At 44.9% G+C, this 13,725-nt stretch overlaps 1 protein-coding gene across 1 annotated transcript; it reads right to left on the minus strand.

The window, feature by feature from the left end:
* Positions 1-623: 623 nt before the first annotated feature.
* BX661DRAFT_190240 (uncharacterized protein) lies at positions 624-996 on the minus strand. Its single transcript, XM_051537633.1, is given in 2 exon segments — positions 624-909; positions 926-996. 2 exon segments carry the CDS (start codon positions 960-962, stop codon positions 677-679), a joined length of 270 nt encoding a protein of 89 aa, XP_051388522.1. The 5' UTR covers positions 963-996; the 3' UTR covers positions 624-676.
* Positions 997-13,725: the final 12,729 nt, after the last annotated feature.

Raw genomic sequence — 13,725 nt, forward strand, 5'->3', positions numbered from 1 at the left:
TTTGTTCACGCCTCGAAGGGCCGGAAGAACCAGGAGCGCAAGCAGAAGACCCTTGTTGCTATTGAGCAGCGCTTTGTCGAGAACCAGCCCCGTCGCTCTGATGACTCCCGCGACGGTGCCCGCGGTGGCGCCCGTGGCGGCGCCCGCGGCGGTGCCCGCGGTGGTGAGCGTCGTGGTGACCGTCCGGCTGGTGCCCGCGGTGGCAACGCCCCCCGTCAGCCCCGTCAGCCCCGTGTCAACGTCAACCTCCAGGATGAGAGCGCCTTCCCCTCCCTCTAAATTTTAACCCTGACTCATGTGCACTACATTAGTAAAGATGTATTTTGGAATTTCCAGACATTTATAGCGAAATTGCAGATTATTAAGCGGAAAATTTTCAAAACCCATTTTTCTAGTTTTTTGGCCTAAAATATCAGAAAGTCGAGATTTTTGAAGATGCAGGGAGGTATTTAGTCTGCGTCTGACTCGTGCTTTGGGTATGACTTAAGCGTGACGCTTAACGATGTAATTATATTTTTGATTTTAGTTTTGAAAATATTTTTGAAAATATTTTTTTGGGAATCATTTGCATTTATTGCATTAAATTATAATAAAATCAGTAAATAAAATGCTAATAAAATCTTAAAAATGCAGAACTTGTTCTGTGGTGGCATCCTTGGTGTAGATAGAGCTCAGGCTAAAGTGGCAGCGGCGAATTGGAAGACAAGCACAAGACAAAATACGTGGTAAAATAACAGAAGCGCAAAGCAGTATGCAAGACGTAGAAACAGCAGTGAGTCCAAGGGACAGCCAGAGCCAGAATGATGGCGGCAGGCGGAAGGCGGAGCGCGAGGGGAAGAAACAGTGGTGAGCAGAGAAAAGAAAACAGAAAATAGTGGTGAGCATATGGCAATGAACCAGCGGGAATGACTAACAAGTACAATACTAATTTTGCCTATAATATGATAAAGTTTCAAATGCATACATTGCAATGAAACTGCTAATAATACTAAGTAAAACAATATTAAATAAGAGTATAGATATTTAAATTTTAAAATGTAAAATGAATGGGGAAGGTAGAGAAGCATGACTTATCTCGTAGGCGCAAATTATTTTTTACTCTCACATTTTGTATCATTATTGCCATTTTATTTCCCTGCATTCTAATTTACATATATGTTATTATTGGGTTATATGCTCATTGTGATACAAGAAAATGCGGCTTGTCTCCGGCGATTGATTAATGAATCAATCGCTAGTTAATTCCCTACTTGGATATGCAGGAATTCATACGCACGCATAAATACTAATGAATATGAACAGTAGAGGCTGTTCATCTCTTAGCTTTCTTTTAGTTCATTTTTCAAATATGTATTTCAACATAACACAAGTAGAGAATTAACTAGCGATTGATTCATTAATCAATAGCCGGAGACAAGCCGCATTTCCTTGTATCACATCATCCGTCATGTTTTAAGTTTTGAATAACTAGATAAATAATGTTGGGCACAGCCTTCCTTTATAGGGAATGCCTATCAGTTGCCCTTTTCCTTGTGAGTATGAAGACTCACAGTCATAAATAGGGCGAAACAACATTTATTAGTTCTTTCTTCTGCCTTTGCTTAGTTTTAGACAAAATATACTTTAGTAGTTTATTTAATACACCTACTTACATAACAGTCAACAACACAGCCATGTTTGAACAGCTCATCATGGCTGATTCAGTTCATTCCAGCCACTCGACATGGTCAAAAAAACAGCCATTAAAATATTGCATTCAAACTGTGCTTGGCCAGCAACGAGTTCTCATTGTGGACCAGCACACACAACTCGGCAGATAGGTTATCCATTGGAAGATAATTATATTCGCCAATTATTGCCTTTTTGTATTTGTCAGTTTGGTCAGCCATGCACTAGATACCTGCTCTCTTGGGGAGAAGGCACGGCCAGTACCACTCAGAAAGATTTTGCCTTGTCACTCGACAGATAAAATGTGCGAGGATTCACAGTCGGACGAAAGGATCGACATTGGCTTGGAGACGAAGAGCATAGGCAATGCATCTGTTGGCCGCACCTTCAGTTGGCAGAAGGAAAAGGTTGCTACTCTCGATGAGGCCATAGTAATATGGTACTCAAAACTATTCTTAGTTATCGAAGTGAAGCAGGGGAGCACGAAAGGCGACAGGGTTGATGCTGTACAGCAATTATTCCGCTACACTCGCAACCTTTTTCGCACCCAGCACAATCGTCGTTTTGCTTGAGGGCTGACAATTCGTGGCAGTTTTGTGCAGGCCTATTTTTTGTGGCAGTTTTGTGCAGGCCTATTTTTTGTGGCAGTTTTGTGCAAGCCCATCTTTTCAGCCCAATTTTCATGAAAACCTCTCTGGAAATGAATGTGCACACAGAGCCAGACCGTGGTGCATTCATCATGTTGATTGTCAACTGGTCTTTCTGCAATGAGGATCAACTCAGATATGATTCCTCAGTAAGGTATTTGAAGAATCTTAGCTGCTGGGAGATAATGGTACCTAGTGGTCTTATATGCGGCACAGACAGCAGCAGCAGCATCAACACTGTTTTGCTGGAATCAACTGGGCAAATGTTTACAGCAACACAATCCTTTTGACTATTGGTCAGATGTTTGGGCAACACATAATATTATTTAATATTTATTAGTAAGATAATTAAAACAAACCAAATTCCTTTACTTTTTAAATCTTGGTCTGCCAGCTTGCTATTTATACCATTCCAAGAAAAGTGAGTACTGTCATATTTTTAGTTGTGGAAATTAACGTAAAAAGGAGATGTACAATAAAAAACACTTTTATTGCAAACAGCGTTTGATAATTAATATTGACACGGTGATTTATCTTGCTGCATAACAATGATGACAGAGCAGGCACAAATATGAAATACTTTTTTAATAATAGCAACTTTGAACCAATCTGCCTTGAAATTTATGCCTAGTTAATTTTCTTTATCCATATTTGCACTGTCGGTTGAATGGCAAGATACTGTAAACACTCCAATGATTGATCCGTTTGAAGTGCGCACTGACATGGTGTGATACAAGAAATTGCGGCTTGTCTCCGGCGATTGATTAATGAATCAATCGCTAGTTAATTCCCTACTTGGATATGCAGGAATTCATACGCACGCATAAATACTAATGAATATGAACAGTGGAGTCTGTTCATCCCTTAGCTTTCTTTTAGTTCATTTTTGTTCAATATATATATTTTTAACGTAACACATGGCACCAGCTATTGCCAAGGATGTTAACAAGTGAATTCAATAGTGCACTTAAAAGCTGTAAGCCTGATCTTATATATGTATCTTGTTGCCTTTGTGACATCAGTTATTCCAATGTCACGCGATAATTCCAATTTTAAAACAATTGTGAGCATTTGAAATTGTGATTGTTTACGATCGCGATTCCTATTTTATTATTGATTGTTTTGAATTGAAAAATGGGGCTTTCAAGCTTCCTTATAGTGTATTTTTGACATAAATATATCTAGTAGTGTTGCGCAGACTGAAGATATGGAAGTGGATGTTGAGGTCGAGAATCGCGAAACAGGTTTCCACCTGCGTGCCGATTGATAGGACGCTAATTGGATAATGCAGGCGTAAATTAGGGAGGCATTACATTGATGCCCAAACATGCTCCCTATCTTGCAATGCACACGCATAAGCGCACACACACACATGCAAAAACCACAACACTGACTCCCTAAGGTACCGGTCTGCCCGCAGAAAATCCGGTTCTCACCAACGGAGCGCACAATTGACAATGTGCACAACAAAGGCAACAAGGCACATATATAAGATGAGGCCGGCCCTAGTAGTACTTTAGAAACATCAGTAATAAAACCTTTTATAAAATCACCCCTAACTTTTAACATTAGACAACTAGTGCTCCTCACACCCCCCTCTTACTATAACAGTAGTAATAAGTTCTATTACATTTATTATGCACTCCACCAATTGTGCACTTCATTGGTGAGAACTGGTTCTTCTATAGACAGACTGGTGTCTTGGCATTCTAAGGCTATGATCTTTGCATATTCATTATGTAAAGGAGGGGTATATCAGGATATCATTATTGTGTCCCCTGATTTGATCCTGTATGGTACCATTGTTAAAATATAGGAACGTTCTAGAAACGTGTAGTATTAGAATGTAGGACGTTCTGTTATAGTAAGAGGGGGGTGTGAGGAGCACTAGTTGTCTAGTGTTAAAAGTTAGGGGTGATTTTATAAAAGGTTTTATTACTGATGTTTCTAAAGTACTACTAGGGCCGGCCTCATCTTATATATGTGCCTTGTCGCCTTTGCTGTGCACATTGTCAATTGTGCGCTCCGTTGGTGAGAACCGGATTTTCTGCGGGCAGACCGGTACCTTAGGGAGTCAGTGTTGTGGTTTTTGCGTGTGTGTGCGTTTATGCGTGTGCATTGCAAGATAGGGAGCATGTTTGGGCATCAATGTAATGCCTCCCTAATTTACGCCTGCATGATCCAATTAGCGTCCTATCAATCGGCACGCAGGTGGAAACCTGTTTCGCGATTCTCGACCTCAACATCCACTTCCATATCTTCAGTCTGCGCAACAGTTCTATGAACGTGTAGATAAAGTATAACGATATAAAGTATATTTAATAACTAAAGTGCTATGCACTGTGAAAGGTAAAGAGTAGAGCGCATATTGCTCTGGTCACTGTGTGACTTATTGTTTATGTGGCTAAACAGCCAAAACTGGTTAATCAGTTGATCGCCATCAATCAATGGTCTTCCCTTTGGCCGCTTTTACAACAAAATGTTAATTAAATTAATAAAACAATGGAATATAGACGCTAACAATAATGTTTTTTATTTAATGGCCCCAGTTTACTTATACTTCATTGTTATAAAACTAATTAATATCAAGACAGAATTTGCAATTGCACACTGTGGATTTTATTGAACAGTGTTTTACATTTTTTCAAACACAAAACGCCATGTAAAGTACGCGACAATCAATAATTAGATATATTAAATATATTTAATCAAGACATAACATTGTGTATGGTCTTGGCATAGTTTTATTTTGCTTGTTGCAAAATTAAGCAAAACAAAAAATAAAGCAGCAAATCTGGATATTGGCTACATATTTAAATTTACATATTAGCAATGAGTGTGCGCCACACACGTTTCAAAGGATTCAGATAGATGAATAGCTGCTAATAGGGGAGAGCATATAAACAAACAAACAAACAATAATTTGCACACAGGTTCATAAAAGTATTGTCAATTTATTGTGATATATTGCAGTATAATAGTTTGCCCACTGAAGCAGAAACTGTAATAAACTGAAGAGCACTTACAGACCAAAATAATCTCACAAAAAAATACCCAAGCATCGTATTTTCTTTCAACGCTGCCACATTTATGTATTATGTTTAAACTACTGTTCTGCTTTATATTATAACTCATTCATATTTATAATCTTACTCATGATCTTTTCACTTTGGTCTGGTTTTCTCGCAATCCTTCTTGGCGTCTCCGGCGTAATGGCTGCCAAGTTGACGGGTTCTGGGAACGTCACATACTATAATTACTCACTTATAACACAACAAGAGATGGTGCAGTTTCCACCATTGTGTGAACTGGACTATACTTATTTTAACATTAGTCTAATCACGGCCGTCCAATCACTGAAGCTGGAAGAATGTTTTTCGTGTCTCAGTGTGAGTAACACTATCGACAAAGCAAAGTCTGTGTATGTGCTTGTGGTGGATCGCGGTGGCATTAACTTGGACTTGAGCAAGGATGCATACACAAACCTGTTTAGGACTGACGTTGGTCAGAGTCCAGCCAAATGGGAGCTGGTAAATAAATCATACTGTGAGGATATATGGTTAAAGTCAAGACCTGAAATTGACTAAATCTTGGCACCAGGGACACAAGCCAGTGATGGCACAGTTTAAAGGTGTTACGCTTGTGAGAATCACTATATATTGCTTTTATTTTAGAATATTTATTTTGGACTAATTAACAATTAAGCATCAACAATTTTATAAAGACTTTTGCACACTCTTTTAGTTGTCAGCTGTTGTAACATTCTCAAAAAACAAATGAAGTTGGGAGCCAAGTGAAATTGGCAGATGGTAGTCTGTCTTCATACATCTTATTTATTTGTTTATATATTTCGAGTGTGCTTTAAATGGGTTCAGAATTGAAAACAATAAAGCGGCTTTGTAACATGTGGAAATATAACTTTTCACTGGTTACCTAAATCATTTTTAATATTGCTATGCGCAAAACACGTATGCTGTTATGACACGTATAATAAATCACAATTTAAAAAATGTGATAAAAACCAATTTAATTTAATGTCTAACAACTTTTTTATTACAAAAAATGGAATGTGTGCCCAACAGCGCTATACTTTCCAAAAGTAGAAACATTTTTATAGTTTTTATAATTGAATCCAAGCCTCTCATACTAGCAAAGAAAAGACAGGTTATTACCAAAAAATAAAAAAATTCATAGAACCTGCCCTAATCAATAAAAAAATAAAAATAGAATCAGCAATGCGCAAAAACATTAGACACAATCATGTTGTCCTAACCATGTGTTCTCGTTTCTATTATTGGAACTCATTAATAGTTTCCCAAGGCCTTTCCATTTTCTTTCTTCCAAAAATAAAATCGTCCGGGGAGTTTTTTTTAGCATGTTGCAATGAAATCATATTTATCTATCAGCATTACATCATTTTCATTTTCGTATTCATTTTACAAATATATTCTGGACATTGCAGATTTGAAGAGAGGCTGAAGCTGTCAGGTTCAAATAGTTGATTTATTCCTTCTACTCATCTTTTCTTCTTAAATTTTTGTAAACAACATACCTTTTCTACGTTCATTTAATTAGTTTTGACCAAATTGTATTTCCATATTTCCTAAAGAATAAGAATATCATTCTAATCAATGTCACCGATCCTGTTCAATCGTCCGCGTATCCTGGTACTGCTCATAGCTCTGGGAATTATTGCAATCAGTTTAATTGTCACATCGTACCACCACAATTACTGGGGCGCACTCGAAGGATGGTCACTCCCAGAGAAACCTCATCATAGCCCACACTACCCACACCGCCAGCCAATCGAAGACCAAATGCTGCTTGACCGCCTGGCAATCATATTTCCAATTAACAACAACACGGACTTGCAGTTCTACCGTAACACTTGGTTCGGTGACTACCTGTACCCAGTGTGCGACTGGGAGGAGCCAGGGTGCAAGATAGTGTGCAACAAGACTTCAACATACCGCAGGCTAGATGAAAAGACGCTTTGTTTTTCAAGGGTCATCAAGTCGTATGATAGTATAGAGTTTTTTTTATCAAGCTTGACGATGATTCGTTTGTCGACAAGGGGTACGTACTCGATTTGATGAGAAACAACACAGGATCCGACCACCCTGTATACATTAGCCACCACACCAGATTGGGCGACAAGGGTAATCCAGATACACTAAATCGTGTGTTATACAGGAATGGCAAATTCTACATGTTCAACCGAAATCTCGTCAAGTGCTTGGATACAGAATTCAAGTACCATGGTCCGAGAAACGAGGACTTTGTATTTGGCGGCATGGTCAATTCTGGGTGTAGTGAGCAAAACGTGTATTATATTCAAGAGGATGATAATTTTATCTGGCATAAGCGGTATACTCACAAGAACAAGGTCATTAATTTGGGATATATCAAAAACCACTAGTTAATTTAATACATTGTTACAATTGCAAATATAAAGATTAGTGACTTCATTGGCATTATTACAGCAAAAATATTCGATTAAGGATTGCCCAACTACATCTTTTATTATTTGAAGTAGAAATTCATTAGGTCAAGTACCTGCATATTAACGGAATTGGAGGCTGTGCACAAACCAAGATAAACAGGATATTAAAACGTATAATATTTTTAATAGCAGTCTAAAATATTATTCCCATGGTTAACATCACCTTCCTCCCGCATCAGCTCCTTTTCGACCTGTGTATCCAGGGCCTCCTGATACAAATGCTCTGCCGAAAGTCCTTCCTCCAGCCTAGCAAAGTCAATATCCGCCAGTTTCTTCCAAAACCCGCTCTTCTCGCTCCTTCCGTCCTCTTTGGTCTTACCCCCATCGGCCCTCTTTTTCCTCTCGCCGCCACCACCAGCATCGCCATTCTCCTTCTTGTCCTCTTTCTCTATGTACGGAAAACCACCAGAAATGTCCGCATTCCTTTGCTGCTGTAGCATTTCTTTCAAGCTATCCAGACATACTCTCCTGACATATCTTGACGGATCACGACACAAATCCAGCAACAGCGAACCACACTGCAGTTCATCATCAACCAGGGCGGCCATATTACACCCATACTGTGGCACAATCAACAACAACAAGGCTAAAAGACTCGCACACCGCAAGCGCACTTCAAAATCAGGATGATCTGAGAGCAAGTAGAGTTTGCGATGGGTCAAGCAGCACAGCCACGGCGCACTACCCTCGATCTCACCACGATCAGGATCAGAATCAGAGTCCGAATCAGAATCAGCAGCAGCAGATGCAGCGGTCTTTCCCAGCGCAGTGACAAGATCCAGGCCGGCGCGCTTGACAAATGCTTCAGAGTCATCCAGCAAAGATGCTAACGCCTCGGCAGCCATTCCAGGATGCCTCACGATCATGCGTCTTGTCTTCTGATCCGCGTGTTCCAACGCAGCAACCAGTGCATGGGCCGCCGCCGCGCGCACATACTCCTCAGCATCCCCCATTGCACCCACGACATCCTCCAGCAGCGCAGCCCAAACAGGGGCGCACCTAGACCATTGCATCTGGCGGGTAATCCCAGCGAGAAACTCCAGCACAGTGTCGCGCGGCTCCCACTCGACATCCGCCATTCTCGCGCCCAAAGCGCGAACAAGCAGCCGGGAAAAGTCCACAGAGGGCTCGCCTAAAAGGAGCACCTGGGTGGCCAGGGCGAGCAGCATTTGAAGGCCGGGCGCGCGAATGGCAAATGTGGAAATCAGCCGCGGCAGAGTATCCAGGTGCCGGGCATCCGCCCAGTGGATGTTCTCTTGGGTGGCTGCGTGGCGCAAGGAGCAGACGAGGCACTCGAGCGTCAGATGCAGCAGCTGCGGCCACTTGTTGACTGTCGGCAGCGAAAGCAGCGACTCGAGCTGTGCCAGAATCGCCGTGTCTGCAGAGTACCGGCTGTGCTCGCGCACGATGCGCGCTAAATCGCAGGACACAGAACGACTGCCCTTGCGCAGTGCCTCGGCGCCCAGGGCTTGCAAATACCCGGTGGCTGCATCATCCGGAATCTCACTGCTGCTGCTGCTGCCGCATGCAGGCAAGCTCGATGCTGGAACGTGCAATTGGCAGAGGAGCGAGAGCGCCCATTGGGAAACATGCAAGCATGCTTCGGATTCCCGCTCGCGCAATTGTGGGTTCAGGGGGACAGCACGCACAAGCGCAGCTAGCGCACGCAGCCGCACAAGCAGCGCAACACCACCACCTCCCTCTGCAAGTGCGCCTTCCTCCAGCACCCGCATACTCTGCTCAACACTGCTGCCACCGTCGTGAGGCAGCTCGCGCACAGCCGCCTCAAACACGTCCAGGGCGCGGTCGCGCACAAGCCGATCGGGGTCAAACAAATACGGCCTCAGTGCCACAAGCCCTGCCACTTCCAGCGCGCGTAGCCGCACTTCCGGTCGCGTATGTGCGTACAGAGCGGTCAGCGCAGACAGAACGGCGGTTTTATGTGCGGCCCGCTGCAAGGCGTACTGCTTGCGCAGCATCCGCTCGACCACAGCTACCCACTCCCCCTGCACTCCGCCCGCACTCTGTTCCCCTGGGTCGCGCCAGCTGACAGCGCAGAGCAGCTGGCAGGCTTCGGCGACAACAAAGAAACTTGTGTCCAAGAGTCTGCGCACCAACAAGCGGCCCAGATCAGCGCTCTCCATCAGCTTCCGCGCACACTCTCGCTCCTGCTGACTCCTCATCCTCCACAACGCAGGTACGGTTTTGCGCATAAAGTACAGGCAGCTCAGCCGCACCAGCGCATGCTGGCTATCGAGATTGTCCACCACCCACGGAACCACCACAGGGTGCCCCTGCACGGAGGACCAGAGGTCCTGTGGGCACAGGGCGAGCGCGTCGGCGAGAAAGCGGATGGACACAGAGGATATGCGCGGGTCCGAGGCGCTGTGTAGGCATTGGCTGAGAGTCGTGAGAAAGTCCCAGCTGAGAAGGTGCGCAGCTGCGTTCGGTGAGGTGGAAAGAAAGAGCTGCATGTAGGAGAGCACTTTTTCGTGCCGCGTGTCATCGACGATTTTCCCTGACATATGGGGCAGCTGCCGCAGCACGCCGAGCATGACTGTGGGCGAAATTGACGTGTTTGACATGACCAGAATAAGAAAATGGAATTTAAATGTAAACAAGCAAAACCAAAACCAAAACCAAAAAGAAAGAGAAAAGAATAAGGAAATGAATGGATGGATGGATGGGAAAAAGAAAAGCAAGCCTACTCCCAACAGAACGGAGCAGAACATTTCCCGACTGTGCCAGGGGGCACGGCCGGGGGCAATGCTATGTGCTTAATTTCGTAGTTTAAATGCGCAGTGCCGCATAGCATGTTTGAATCAATAATCTCCATTCAACAGAACAAGAACACATGGCGGGGAAGACCCGTTGATCTGCAGCAAAAAAATCATAAAGGTATCCAATCTCGCGGTCGATTTAATTCTCCAGAACCCAGATCCGTACCTCACAGCTGCTTATACACGGCGCCCTCAACAGCATCGATCCTGTCCACAGGCACGCGCTCCATGGTGCGAAACGGGTTATCAACAAACTCCATCCCCAGCACGTCCGCCAGCTTAGCCCTCACCATATCCACGTCCCCGGCGCCAGCCCTCGCCAGCTCCTCCATCACGCCTCTAAACTCGCCCCTGCCCCTCTCCGCCGCCTCAACCTTCTCTGCATGCGCCTTCTCGCACTCCTTCGCCTCAACCTCCAACCGGCCCAAATCCCGCTCCACCACGACCCGGTCTAGCTCCTCATAATAATGCCTAGGCAGCTCCACCGCGCTATTAGGCAGAGCCACGAATATCTCAGACATCAAATTGTGGTTGTTCTGGTATCTGCCCACTGCAACCGCATACGGCTGGACGTCGATTTCATCTCCAGATACAGAGTCGTCCATTGCGGAATCCGCTGCGCCTCCCGCCACTGTTGTGGCTGCCGAGGCCGAAGCAGATGCTGCCGTGGGGGTTGTGGCCATCAGTTTGTTAGTTTTGCGCTTGCGGGCCGTAGGAATCTGTGGCTGGATTAGTGCTGGATGCGGCTGCGGAGCTTGCCCCACTACTACACCGGCTATGTTAATGTTGGTGCTCTGGTATGTGGCTGTCGGGGCAGATGGCCGGCCAGACGAGGGACGCATATGCTGCTGCTGCTGAATGGGATTGTAGGCTGCTGTCACGTTGCCGTTGCCTGAGCGTGGATTAGCTGCGCCCATGTACGTTTGCGGTAGCGGTTGTTGTTGAGGCATCCCCGGCCGGAACTGCATCATTGGCGGCCGCTGCTGCTGCTGCTGATGATGTTGCTGCTGAAGCTGTTGTTGCTGGAGCTGGAGCTGGTGGGGGGCTGCTGCCATGCCTAATTGCCCAGGTCTCGCGACAAACTGTTGGTTCGGCGCATACCGAATTGCTGACTGCTGCTGCTGCTGCTGCTGCTGTTGTGGTAGCTGAGGCTGCTGCTGTGGTAGCTGAGGCTGCTGCTGCTGCTGTTGTCCGCTCATTGTTATACTTTTTGAATTGGTTATTTAATAATTTAAGAAAACGATTAAAAAATATCAGGAAATGCAAACCACAAAAAACGCGTCACACTTTTTGTTTCATTTTTCTTTTTCTTTTATAAAGGCTGTTAAAGTGTTGATTATATTTGATTCTTGCAGCAATTAAATTAATATTCCATGTTTCACATGTAGTACTTCCACCATAAACAACAGGGGGCGAAATATGTCAGCAGCGGCTTTAAAGTGACCTGGGCGTGGGAGTGAGATGTTTAACATTTCATTCCATTTCATATCCTCCCTTCCCCCTCTTCCCTCTCTTCCTTTCTCTTTCGCTCATTCCTACCTCATAATATCTATATATAAAGCTCTGGTCCTGCTCAAAAACACCCTTGCACTCAACTTTTATTATTATTATCTGTTTATTATTTCGCATAATGGATTCCTTGACTTCAATCGATACCACGATGCCGGTGCAAACGCCCAACAGTCCCATCTCCGAGCACCTCTCGAAACGCGGCCACATCAACATAAGCCCCAGCGACCAGCCCGCGCTCAATCTCTACTATGAGATCTACGGCACTGGCCAGGAAAAAATCGTCTTCATCAACGGGATGGGCGCGGACCGGCAAATGTGGGAACCCAACGTAGCCGAGTTTCTCAAACTCTCCAACTACCAATGCCTAGTCTACGACCACCGCGGCACCGGATTCTCGGACATTGGTCCCTCCGGACCGCTGTCCTTTACTAGTTCGGTGATGGCCAGGGACCTAAAGTGCCTGATGGATGTGCTGGGCTGGAACACAAGGGTCAATGTGGTCGGGGCGAGTATGGGCGGAATGGTGGCTTTGGAGTTTGCCACCGGATATGCGCATAGAGTCAAGACGCTCTCGCTGGTGGTGACCAACGCCGGACTCTCCCTGCCGCCGCTGAAGGGGATAGTGGACACGGTGGGGGCGAATTTCGTCCGCGACCCCATTGCGCGCTTCAAGGCTATTTGCGGCTCCTTGTACTCCAAAGAATATTTAGAATCGCCGGCGCCTGAGGGATCTGGTTGCAAGAATATGCTGGAGTATTGTGCACAGAATGCGGTAAGAAAGTCTCGGAACTCTAGGCCAATGTCGTTTTGGTCGTTTTTGGGCCAGGTCGGGACGGTGTTTAGACATTACATATCGCCTGCGAGGCTGAGGTTGCTTGGGAGGCTGCTACCAGATAAACAGATTCTTATTGTGACTGGTGATGAGGATCATATGGTGAGGACGAGTAATTCGGTGTATTTGGCTGATACGATCGGCAGGGAACATGTTATCTTTGAGGTTTACCATGGGGCTGCTCACGGTCTTTGCTCGCAGGAGGCCGCCAAATTGGTCCATCATATCGACAAGATGATAACTGATACCAACAAGTAGATTATAAAAAAACAGAATAGTAGGCATGGTGTGGTGTGGTTTTTTAATGTAAAAAATGTATATGTATTGATTACCCACGGGATAATAGAAAATATTTTGTTTTGTTTTAATTTTGTTTGTTTACTGGTCAACGGTCGTCGATTCAGCATCGACCTTTTGCTGGAGCACGCCAACCAATCTCTGCGGAATCCTATTAAGCACAGCGGCCAGCTGCTGGGCAGGCTGCTGCAAAACACCCAAAACCTGAGCCCTCAACACATCAATCTCGGGCAAATCCACCAACCCCTCAACCATCGGTACATTCAAAACACTATCACCATACTTTGCGCCCAACAAAACCATCTTCTTCTGCTTCCTCACCACCTCCATAGCCTCCTTCACAGCCTCCAACCCCATATCCTTATCCCAATAAATCAACGCCATAGGCCCCGAAAACAAATCCCCCATGTTTTCAAACTTCGTATGCCTCACTACAGCCTTGACCATCTTGGGCCGAACAACCATAAGACGGGCGCCGTGCGCGGA

The sequence above is a fragment of the Kickxella alabastrina genome, assembly GCF_025024165.1.
Source record: "Kickxella alabastrina strain RSA 675 chromosome Unknown BX661scaffold_61, whole genome shotgun sequence".
Classification (NCBI taxonomy): domain Eukaryota; kingdom Fungi; phylum Kickxellomycota; class Kickxellomycetes; order Kickxellales; family Kickxellaceae; genus Kickxella; species Kickxella alabastrina.

What these genes read in the sequence shown, in the direction of transcription:
- BX661DRAFT_190240 (XM_051537633.1), bottom strand. Translation starts at nt 962, where the DNA reads ATGCATTTGAAACTTTATCATATTATAGGCAAAATTA.